The 12,517-nt window shown below is 45.4% G+C and overlaps 1 protein-coding gene across 11 annotated transcripts in view; it reads left to right on the top strand.

Annotated features, from left to right (window-relative positions):
* tnrc18 (trinucleotide repeat containing 18) overlaps positions 1 to 12,517 on the top strand; it is a 162,899-nt gene that overhangs the window by 69,819 nt on the left and 80,563 nt on the right. For all 11 annotated transcript variants that reach the window (XM_080206366.1, XM_080206371.1, XM_080206372.1 and 8 more), the window contains 2 exons: positions 1,414 to 1,539; positions 5,458 to 7,281. In XM_080206366.1, the coding sequence (XP_080062492.1) occupies positions 1,414 to 1,539; positions 5,458 to 7,281 (1,950 nt within the window). The remainder of the gene's footprint in view (positions 1 to 1,413; positions 1,540 to 5,457; positions 7,282 to 12,517) is intronic.

The following is a 12,517-nucleotide window of genomic DNA, read 5'->3' on the forward strand; positions in this document are numbered from 1 at the left end:
TCAAAAAAAGCAGGACATTTTTGGGATTGTTTTGTATTTAATCCAGAGATTTTTGTTTTGCTGCACACTCCAATTCTGGTGCTGAAAACATTTCACTTTCCCAATCAGTCCTCCTCCCAAAGCTTTAGCACAAAAATCCAGGCTGATACTCCAGTGCTGAGGGGAGTGCTGTCGGAGGTGCTGCCTCTTCGATGAGTCATCAAACCGAGATCCTGTCTGCCTTCTCAGGGGTGGGCGGTAAAGATCCCAGGTAGTGTTTCGAAGAATAGCAGGGCAGCTTTGCCCAGTTTCCTGGCTAACGGTAGCACAGTGGTTAGCACTGTTGCCTCACAGCTCCAGGAACATGGGTTCGATTCTCGGCTTGGGTCACAATCTATGCAGAATGTGCACATCCTCCCCATGTCTGCGTTAGTTTCCTCTGGGTGCTCCGGTTTCATAGAAACATACAGCACAATACAGGCCCTTAGGCCCACAACATTGTGCCGAGTATGTCCCTACCTTAGAGATTACTAGGCTTACCTATAACCCTCATCTTACTAAGTTCCATGTACTTATCTAAAAGTCTCTTAAAAGACCCTATTGAATCCACCTCCACCACCGTTGCCGGCAGCCCATTCCATTCACCCACCACTCTCTGAGTGAAAAACTTACCCCTGACATCTCCCGTGTACCTAGTCCCCAGCACCTTAAACTTGTGTCTTCTTGTGGCAACCATTTCAGCCCTGGGAAAAAGCCTCTGACTATCCACAGTTTCCATCCACAGTCTGAAAGACGTGCTGGTTAGGTGCATTGGCTGTGCTAAATTCTCCTTCAGTGTACCCCAACACAGGTAGCAGGTCACAGAAAATAGGCAGAGACAGGGCGTCAGGTTAATAGTGCACATGCAAGATTGCACCAAGTGCTTCTGCACTGTAGGGATTCTATATAAAAAAAAGTGGCAGCGTTAATGTAAACCTAATTGTGATGGATTTGCCCTCAGTGTACCCGAACAGGCGCCGGAGTGTGGTGACCAGAGAATTTTCACAGTAACTTCATTGCAGTGTGAATGTAAGCCTGCTTGTGACACTAACAAAATAAATTTGAATAGTTAACTCTCAGCCAGCAAAAGAGACGATCACATCATTGTCACATTGCTGTTAGTGAGAGCTTGCAATGCCACATTTCCTATGTCACAACAGTAACCACACTTTGAAAGCACTTTATGTAAGCTGCAAAGCCCAGAGGTTGCGAAAGGCGATGTATAAATGAAACTTACTTCCTTCCCTTCAGAACCGCACAACAGGAATCTTACCTATTACGAAAGATATTTGCTCAACGATTGGTGCAGTGTGAAATTGAAGTACATCATTGTTAAATTTGAATAAAGTTTGCCACCTGATGCATGAGTAAAAATGTTGTTCTTGGCTTTTTCAGGTTATTCGCACCTGTCAAGCAGCTTGTATCCTCCTTATATTCCACTCGGTCACCTGGAGCACCCGAGCAATAGCAGCCCCATCCTAGCCCAGCTCAGCCAGCATGGCCTGTTCGAGTCTCAGAAAGGTCAGTGTGTGTCATTTATTGGCACATCCTCATCATCACCCCCTCCTCCATGGGGCTATTCCCAAACCAAGAAGCTAAACCTTTGATTGGATAATGTTTGATTTATGAATGGCTGCGGAATGGCAGAATAATGGACCCGAACCTCTTGCCCAATGTCAACTATTACCCTTCCCACTTGGTTCCTGTTGGACAGTATCTTTCATGTTTGGGTAGTGAGTCCAATGCAATAATTGTAGCCTGGAAGATTGTCATGACGTCAGGATTTTAGGAAACCTTTGTCCGTGTAGCAATGGAGCATCTGGAGGAGATTAACAACAATTATTGACTAACATCTAAAATTCTCATTTATGACCACAGGATGTGATCTTTCATTTAAGAAAGGAAGATGGAAAGAGGGTGCAGTCTAAATGTTGAAATACTGCAGATCACAGATGATGTTGTTGTAGACAGATTATTTAATTGCAGCTGTGGAAAGGAAAGATTTGAACAAATAATTGGCAAGTCTTAAGTCCTGGGAAATATCTTCTGGTCTAAGATTCAAGTCTTAATGATGCAAAAGTACCATTTGGCTCCAGTTATCCTTGCTTCAATAAATGGTATATTACCCGCCTAGAGGATAGCAGATATATGAAGAAACAGCCAGACCCATGGAGTTAACAAGCTAATTCAATTCCCTTAAATAGGAGTGATACATCAACATGGTTTCGAATGGAATTGAAGGGGGTAAAGATAGACAGTTGTTATCTCAGTTGTTATCTCAATAATCATAATATTCCAGTTCGTTCGGTACTTTGGGAATCTCTTCAACGTATGCAGTCGGGGTCGAATGATATGGATTGCAATGTTAGATTGATGTCCCAGAGATCCTGTGCTATGACCTTGGGGAATAGGAGTCACAGAAATGTAACAGAGCACTGACACCCTGGTAGCCAAACATCTGATTAGTCATATCTGCCCAGGAGATGAAACAAGTTGGGGAGAGACTACATTAGCCTGGGTAATGCAAGGTCTGTTTAAAAGAAGTAACCAAGTGGAGCAAAAAGCCCTTTCTGATGTTATATTTGTTTGATGTACAGTTTTAGAATTCAAACAAATCCACAAGCCAAAAAGAATTGAGTTTGGCAAAGCTTGACGGTCTAAAACCTTTTTATTGAAATGAGTGATCTTATAATGAATCTTGTACAACATAGGGTGAGTTGTGAGTTCCCGCTGTAACTAGCAAAGGCACTTTAGTTGCTTTGTTCTTTTCAGAATGATGATAACATGGGTGTTCATGCAAATAATATTTAGCCCAGGGCCACTCGTATTTCTGGCAGTGGTGTCTATTGTTTCTCAGTGGGAGCACGTGCCAAGATCCGTTGAGATATTTTGCTTCAGAAGGCTTTAACTTGCCTCCATAAAACTCGACTTCATGGCAAACGCTACCATTTAATATTGAGAAGAGCAAATCCAACTAGAATTGGACCATTCGCTGGTTTCCTGAGAAATATCTGGTTGGAGATTTTTTTTCTTGCCTACGTGTAACTTTCCAAATGAAAGTGCTAATATAGCCAACATTTCTTTGAGCTCACAAGAGAGATATCTTTTCCCCCATTTCGCTACAGAATCAAGAGGCTCATTTGGAAGGATAGTGATATTGGGGAATAGAAAAATAAATTGGATGGGGAAGAAAATAAAACATTAAACATTAAAGACAAAGCAGATGGGTCAGCAACGGAAACAGAATGATTGGTTAACATTTTGACTGGCACCCTTGAGATTAATTTACCTTGCTCATAAATCTGCTGTGGATTTCCAGCACTTTCAGTTTCCACTCAGAATTAAGCTATTTGTGTAGATCTCCTTAGGTGGTATTTTTTAAAATTACACCACTTATACTTCCCAAATATTGAAGGAATGGATAATTGGAGCAAAGTGGTATTTTTGTATCATTAAGACTTGAATCTTAGAGGGTTAAGAAATGCATAGAATGTGCCTGTTGGCACAGACAGGGCACAGGGAGCAATTAAAGTGCAGGAATAGCGAGGCCTGAGGCCTGACCAAAATTGGGCCTCAATTAAATTAGGCCAACAAGGCCAGGATGCCTGCTGTGCATCCCCAAGCAGTTTAACAGTGAAACAAATATCAGTGTTGGGCTGTTGCTGTATCGGCAGCGACCCTCGGGTAAGTCCCAGCAGGGGAAGTTAGATTCTGATGTCTAGATTTGGAGGAAGCAATGTTACTCATCCTGGTTTCCAGGGAAAGATTTTATTTTTAAAAAGAGAGTCAACTTACTTTTATTGCCGGCTCAAGGAACCACTGACCCTGGAATGGGATTTTTTAAAAATATCGGATCCCTAATTTAACATACAAGGGGCCTACAAGGTGTCTGCTAAAGCACTGAAACATATGGGCTCCATGAATTTAGATGGGATCATGTCCTGCGCAGGCACCCCAGTCCAAACGGGCATGATTTGTAATCATACATTCTTATTTTATTAAGTTTATAAGCGGGTACAACATATACAAATTTTTACCCCTTCTGCCTTGGTCAGTGCTTCTACAAACAGTTAGAGGGATTGGGATTGCAACTCAGAACATTGGAGTGGATCTGTGCACTTCAATCAAGTATGAATTTTTCTGAAATTGACTATACTTTTTCCAAAGACTCAAAATTGACAGGAGATTTATTAGAAACCTAACTGCTGGTAGGAAAGCAAATGTACCGCATCCATCACTGACTTAGTGTTGGTGAAGCAGCTTAAGGACACAGGGTATCCTTGGCTAGTCATTTGTTACAGCACCTCCTCGGATAAAGGAGCGCACAGAATGTGAGCCTCTCCAGTAATTCCAGAAGGGAAATGGAAGTCCAGTTATTTGTCTTCCGCGATGCTGAAACGCAGGAGCTGGTTTTAACGAAAGATCCACATTAAGCTCAGGATTGTAACTGCCTCCTGTACTTCATACGTCCTTCAGAACGGAATCATCTTGGGCTGTAAACTTTATTCACGGTCATTGATCAAAGCCAAGCTGTGAGAAGAGGTGAACTTTTTTTGCAGGGAGGGGATACATCCATCTATCAGCCGAGTATGAATAGAATTCCTCCCAATTAGCCCATACTGAATGTCGGCTGATAAAGGCTTTGACTTGTCGGTTCTGTGATTCTATCCAAGGCATCCCTACCCCAGTCGCTCTTATTGGAACCCAGTGGTGTTTAGCAAAATTGGGAGGCTTGTGACTGGCACTGCATTATGGAGTGGTGCACACGATTGAGAGTTATCACTCCATTACATCATGGTAGAACTCTCCACAACATCATACTCAGCCCAGTTTCAGACTTCTAGCCTCCAGAGTGACCCAGTCCATTTTGAGGGCCAATGCTGATTAGCATTTGGGCAGCGGGTGGGTGTTAAGAGTCTGGGGCCTCCATTAAGTTCAGCCCAACCGTTCAGGTTGATGGTCTTTTCATCAGAAGGTGATCAATCTAAAACATACCTTTTTAAAAATTTATTTGATTTATTTATTAGTCACAAGTCGGCTTACATTAATACCGCAATGATATTCTTGTGAAAATCCCCAGTGTTCGGGTACACTGAGGGGAGAATTTAGCGCCTAACCAGCATGTCTTTCGGACAGTGGGAGGAAACCGGAGCACCTGGAGGAAACCCCCGCAGACATGGGGAGAATGTGCAGATTCTGCACAGACAGCGACCCAAGCTGGAAACTGAACCCAGGTCCATTGCTCTGAGGCAGCAGTGCCAACCACTGTACTGCCCTTTGTCCTTTCCACTGGTGTGACCTGACCTGTAGAGTGTTTGATTTCACTCGTGCACCAGTTGAGGTGACTGAAGCCAAGACTTCTGCACCTGAGAAAAGACTAAGGCTAGTGTCACTTTTCCTACCGAGTTGACGTGGTGTTTTTGTTTGTTTTAATTACAGACGGATATTATTTACACAGCCACGCGGGACAGTCAGCCCTCCACAGCACAGCGCACTCTCAAGCCCCCATCTCCAGGACGACATCCAATCACACGTCGGCATCCATCCTGCGAGAGAAGGAAATGTGTCACCCTCACAAAAGCTCGAAAGACTCGGAGAGGTATCCCGCGAAAGACTCAAAAGAGAAAATGTATAGGACAGAGGGAAACGTAAACGTGGCTAAAAAGGAGAAGGAGAAACCCCGGGAGGAGTCTCGGCCCTGGAGTGTGGTGGACCTCACGCAAGATGGACGGACTGACAATGACAGGAGGATCCATCTTCTCGACAAGCCCGTCAAGGTCAGCGAGCATCATGCTGCAGTCCTGACCAATCACTCTGCAAACCAGGGCAACAGTCACGGAGAACCAAAGTCTAAAAACCCTTTGCAGACCTTGTCGCTCAGTAATTGTAACAGTGGCTCCAGTTCCTCATTAAGACTTCCCGGCACGGAACAGGACAGATGCTCCAAAGACTCCATTAAACGCGATGAGAACATGAGGCCTTTGCTGCATGCTCACCCGGAGAAGACCCGGAAGTGTGACACCGTGGTGACTTCCGTTGGCACTTTGCATGTTTCCTGTGGCTGCCCGTCACCCCACTCTTCTCAAACAGCCCGGATGCCATCCTCCAGCACGTTTCCTCCTCTTCCTGTTCGTTCCAGCATCTACACAATCTACCCCACTGCCAGGGAGCCAGGAAAGGAACATAAAGTTATTGCACCTACCTTTGTGCCTTCGGTTGGGTTTTACGAGGACAGAAACGGGCCCATTCAGATCGCCTCTCAGGCGAGAGACAATAAAAATGACAAAAATAAGGACAAGGAGATCAACCGAACAGCCGGTGACAGAGCAGGCACTTTGCAAGGCCCCTCTGAGAGGACGCTGGTGGACACATCCCGGTTAATGGTGGCTCAGGATTTGCCTGTGCACACAGATAGCAAAAGAGTAGACATCACGAGGGAGGAAGGATCGGTCATTAGGTCCAACTCCTTAGCAATGAAGAGGCCCATGACCTCTGAACTGTTTTTGAACAAACCAGGTCTTAGTCCTTCCGAAACGAGAGACTTACACTCGAGTGGCGCCGCATCGAAAGACTTGGTCAGATCGGGTTTTGAAGTTGATCACAGAACTCAAGAGCGGGAACAGTTCCAAAGGTCCAGCCTGAAGGATTCTTCCAAAGTCTTTAACGGGGTGGACATCGCCCGGCTGCACTTGGAGCAATCCCAGCTAAAGCGATCCGGCACCCCCGAGACAAAATGGAAGCCGTTTGAAATGGCGACCTACGCAACCACTCAAATGGCAGCGTTGGCCGCACAGCACGGTCACGGGAGCAGAGCTGAGGAGGAACAGAAGAAGGCTTTCCTGGACCCAGTGAGTCTGCAGCGATCAGCCGTGGTGGGGAATCCCAGCGAGGTGTCGGCCATGCAGAGTTTAATAAAGTACAGCGGCAGCTTTGCTAAGGAGACTTCGGGGCGACCCGGGAGTGGCAAGAAGAGTCCGTTCGGAGGACTCGGGAACATGAAGACTGACTCCAGTCAGCACAGCGTTTCAAAGGTACAGCACCTGCCACTTCAACAACTGAACAAACAACTCAAGAAGGACCCAGAGAGGCCAGAGAGCGCCAAATCATTCGGGAGAGATGGATGCGGAACGCAGGGCGAGGTGGAGGTAAGGCATCCACCTGTGGGGATAGCAGTGGCAGTGGCCCGGCAGAAGGACAACAGCAGCAAACCTGGTGCTGGCGTGATGGACAGGGATCGGTCACTCTCCATGAACAGCATGAAAGGTAAGAACGTGGCCTACGTCGCTGTGACTGGCCCTCAGGAGGGCGAACCCCATGTTCTGACACCAATTATGGAATGCCTTAACTCCTGTGAACTCCATAAGCAGAGGGTGGAGGGTGGGAGCTGGCAGGCTGGAGGGCCCACCTCATGACTCGGCCTCTGGGTCCAGTCAGTGTAGCTATCCACACCCAAGGTTGTTTGCAGCCTGTCAGGGATAAGCCCCTCTGGCTGCCTGCCTCTGGGGCTTGTCCAGGCCTGGGTAACCCTTTCGGAAGGAATGTATAGTGTCTACATCTGAGACCTCCCGTATTTTGTGGGTACCACAGGAACTGGCGGATGTAGTCAACACTGGGAATAGTATTATTATTTACAGTCATACATTTCTTCTTTGAAGGAATTTGTTAAATAGAATTTGAAAAAAAGGGGGCACGTTGTCTTTTGGCTAAAGGTTGTTTTAGAAAAGGTGTGAACAAGTTCCAGTGCCACTCACTTTGTGATTTTTCTTGGAACCGTTTATATTCAACAACACACATTAATAAAGAGGTTTACAGCATGGAAACAGGCCCTTCGGCCCAACTTGTCCATACTGCCTAGTTATTACTATTAAGCTAATCCCAATTGCCTGCATTTGGCCCATATCCCTCAATAGCCATCTTACCCACGTAACTGTCTAAATGCTTTTTAAAAGATAAAATTGTACCCGCCTCTACTACTACCTCTGGCAGCTCGTTCCAGACACTCACCACCCTCTGTGTGAAAAAATTGCCCGTGGACCCTTTTGTATCTTTCTGCTGTCACCTTAAACCTATGCCCTCTAGTTTTAGACTCCCTTACCTTTGGGAAACGATATTGACTATCTACCTTATCTATGCCCTTTGTTAATTTATGGACCTCTGTAAGATCATCCCTAAGCCTCCTATGCTCCAAGGAAAAAAGTCCCAGTCTATCCAGCCCCTCCATATAACTCAAAGCATCAAGTCCCAGTTGCATCCTAGTAAATTTTTTCTGCAGTCATCCTCGTTTAATTATATCCTTTCTATAATAAGGTGACCAGAACTGTACAGTACACATCGTACTTTCAAAGTGGTAAAATGTCCCAAGGCACTTCTAAGGGGCATTATAATAGACAATCTGACAGCCACATAAGGAGATGCTCGGGCAACAGGTTGGTGAAACAGGTAGGTCCTGAGGAGTGTCTTAAAGGAGGGGAATGTAGTGGAGTGACAGAAAGATCCAGAGAGCATTTTGAGAGCCAGAGGTCCAGGCAACTGAAGATGCGGCCCCCAATGTTGGAGCAGTTAAAGTTGGCAAAGCTCAGAATCAGAGGATATTTTGGGAGGGTTGTGGAGCTAAAGGAGATTACAGGGATAAGGAGGGGGGTGAGACCATGGAGGGGAAGTTGGGTTGTCAGCAGTTTATTGGGAATAGGGTCAAGCCAGAGGGATGTGAGACAGGTGGAGGTCGGACCGGCATGGGGGGATACGAGGGAAACCAGAGAAATACAAATACAGTGAGAGACTTAGAGGACCTGAGGGGTTAGGATAGGGAGGCACACAGCAAAGGCAAATGGTCGGATTGTCTCAGTTTCAATGATAAAGATGTCCATGGGTTTCTCACACTTATTGTTGAATGGGGAGGCTGGGGTGGGGGGTTGCAGGCGTGGTGGGTTGCGGTTTAAGAAAACTGTTTGAAATAGGGGAAGGGGTTATCTTTGCATTCCTGGGTGATCCTGGACTCGTGGACAGGAGCAGGATTCAATGATACTTTGTGTGGTCAAGCCCGATATGCAGGAGGGTGGCTAAAACCAACTGTCAGCCAGATCCTTTCAATTCTGCCTCCTTTGAGCTTAAGGATGAAAGCTGTACTGGGGGAATGGCCACAGTGAGAGGGAGTAAGCGGTACTACTGCAGAGGTGAGGATGCGATTGAGAAAAATCAATAGCTGCAGAAATATCGTGACAAACAGGGGGCCCAAGAACAGATAGTTGGGATTTTGAAAGTGCAATTGTAAATGAATTAGGGGATGGTTTTCCCAGGGCTGGGTACGGAAGGGTTGGGGTGTGAAAGGGCGTGTGGGTGGGGAGCGATACAAAGAAGTGATCAGAGGTAACCGGATCTGTAACCAAGGACTTACAAGACCACCTGAGATGGCGAAGTGTGGCTAACTGCCTTGAGGAAACCCAGGCCATTAAGAGAGAGAGAGAGAGCAGCCTCCAAAGCATAGGATTTGAATCTTTGTAAATAGACGATTTGAGTACAAAGTTAGGGAAGTTCTGCTGAGCCTTTACCAATCTCTGGTCAACATTGGAGAATTATTGCGTCCAGTTTATCATTGGACTGTCAGAAAGGTGTGAGGGTTTATGAGAGGGTGCAGGGGGAGATTTACCAGAATGCTTCCAGGATTTAGCTCCAAGGTTAGGTTGCAGAAGCTGGGACTGTTCTCCTTCGATCAAGGGTGATTGAGAGATGATAATATGATATCGGAACCAATAGAATTGTTTGCCAAACAATTGATAAACTAGAGATTGGTTTGCCATTTGTAATTGTTTAATAGCCCAGCCTAAAGCAGGCAGACATTCTATGTCTTAATTTTAAAAATAATTCACTCCGGGGTTGTGGGTGCCACTGGCTGGGCCAGCATTTATTGCCCATTCCTAACTGCCCTCCATTTGTTGTGGGTCTGGAGTCACATGTAGGCCAGACCAGGTAAGGATGGCAGATTTCCTTCCCTAAAAGATATTAATGAACCAGATGGGTTTTTTTATTGAATTCAAATTTCACCACCTGCGGTGTTGGGATTTGAACCTGGCTCCCCGGATCTTACTCTGGGTCTCCGGACCACTAATCCAGTGACCATACCACTACGCCATCACCCCTTAAGGAATAACACTGGGCACCTCAATCCTGCAGAAAATATGAAGTGAAATCTTGGGCTCCAAGGCTAGGCTGGGTTACGAGCAGGAACCTGAGGCTGACGGGACTGATTGTCTTTGAGATTGTCGGCTTACCTGACGCTGATGTGATTCTTATTTAATAAAATGAAGACTGCTCTGTGTATTGGTAAATATCAAATTCCAAGGGCCCTCGTCCATAGTATTCTAAAACGGCTGCTTATTCAGATGTGTTTTTGACGTTTACCTTGAACTCATTAGCTGGCTGGAATGTGGCTTTCTATTTGTGCTTGGCAATAGGAGCCTCATTTTTCCTTTATTTATGAGCAGGGGGGGGCAAAGAATAAAGTAACACTGCTCTATTCAACCCCTTATGTCTGTGTGCCGGTCACATGACCCGGCCCTGTCTATCATCAACAATATGATGTGTTTTTAATGTACAAATTGATTGGTGACACAGTGGGAGAGAATAAAGGAGAACACTTCCCTCTCTTTTGCATGTCGTTGTATAGAAATTCTTTAGGCTAGACATCATGTGGTCTACCGTTGAAACCTTTTGTCTGTGAAGTAGTTTCTCTGGCTGTTGCTAAGGCCCAACAGTCCGCAGTAGGCAATGGCAACACAGGGAGCTGTTTGTAAAGCATTTCAATGACTAGGATACAGGCAGCTAACATTAAATGTAATTTACTGAGCAGAACTAAAAGCTGCAAACAAGAACTGAATTCTAATCGGCCTTCCAGCCGGTTGCTAGGTGACAGAACAAGCCTTGGGAGAAAAAGTGTTATTTTTTTTCTCTCTCACTCCTGCGCAGGGAGAGGCTGGTAATAATGTTAGCCTGCTGGTGATAAGAGAAGGTTCTGGACTTAGTGAGCTGTAAAGGAAGGCAAAAGCAGAGTTTAGATGATAAATCTGCAGCATTGTAAGAGTAAATGCTGATATTTAGGCCTCGGTTACCTAGACACAGCCTTTCCGCTGAGCATGGTAGGTGTGAGGCCTGTACATCCCTTTTCTTACTTCCCTTAAAGACAAGGGTTACATTCATGGATAACAATGGCAGCTTTCAGTCTTGTGCAGAATTATCTCATTCCACAACCACCTGTAGGAATAAATGGAGAGGGCAGAGGGAAACTAAAATGTATTATTTTAATAAATGCCATCACTGCTTTAATGTCCACACTGTTAATGATCTTTTAATTCCATTAATGGTGGTCAAAATTGTAAAATTGACAAAGCGGAGGCTCCTGTTAATTGTGTAACACTACCACAAAACGCTGTTCGTTAAAACAAACCCATCCAAAGGCCTAACCACACATTTTTGCCATTGGTACGCTGGAACTGAGTAACCATTCACATTGACAGAATAAATGAGTTATACACAAAAATTTATGCCAAAGTTCAAAATGTGCCGCTTGCCCCTCAAGTCACCACCCACCTGAAAAATTGAATTTTCAAATGCAGCACTTCATAGGTTAGGCATTGGTAGAGGACGGGAGTCCATTAAATGTAATGGAGTAGGGGAATGACTAAACTCCCTATTGCTGTACTCATGAGGCACAGTAGTGGCAGTGAGCAAAGTACGTATAAGCACATGATATTTGAGAGAGATCATCTGGCCAATCAAGTCAGACCCGCATTCGCGACTAAATAACTGTTGACGAAACCTTCCTCCCTCATTCAATTAAATAATCTCTCAAAGGGGGCAGAAGAAACACTCGGGAAAATTCTGATCTCCTCAGACAATCAAAACCAAGTGTGCTGTTTGGTGGTCCTTGCTGGTTCTACAGACACACGGGTCTTAATTTTTAGGTATCTGTGAGGCCAGAATCTGGGATGGGAGGGCAGTAAAATTAGTGCCACCGGCCTGCCTGCTGGTTCCCCCAGCTCCATCCTGCCACTCCGCCATTTTTAGTCTTTACCTGGCCCTCCAGCTTTGAGAGCCAGCCCTCCCTCTGTAACTGGGACAGTGAGATTGCCCTCAGTCCCCTGCAATGAGTGCCTGCTTCCCACATGGTGCCAGCCTCACCCGAATGACAGGGATTCAGAAACCCACAGGAAATATCCTCTCCCTAATATTTCATCCGTGTCGATTACATTCTTCTAAATATATATCGGAAAGACAAAATAGTTCTCCACAGGTCTGGTTCAGTTATGTCACATGAAAGGCTTTAAAAATTGGTGTTTTCTCTTTTAAAAGGAGGGGACTCGTGGGCATTTTGATCATTTTAAGATTCTCTGAAATATTAACTTGGAGTTTATTTTGTAGAATCTTACCGTGCAGAAGGAGGTCATTTGGCCCATCTAGCCTGCACCAACCAGTCCCACCCAGGCCCTATCCCCAATGCATTTAC

The sequence above is a fragment of the Carcharhinus amblyrhynchos genome, chromosome 18 (genome assembly GCF_965287045.1).
Source record: "Carcharhinus amblyrhynchos chromosome 18, sCarAmb.v2.hapA, whole genome shotgun sequence".
Classification (NCBI taxonomy): domain Eukaryota; kingdom Metazoa; phylum Chordata; class Chondrichthyes; order Carcharhiniformes; family Carcharhinidae; genus Carcharhinus; species Carcharhinus amblyrhynchos.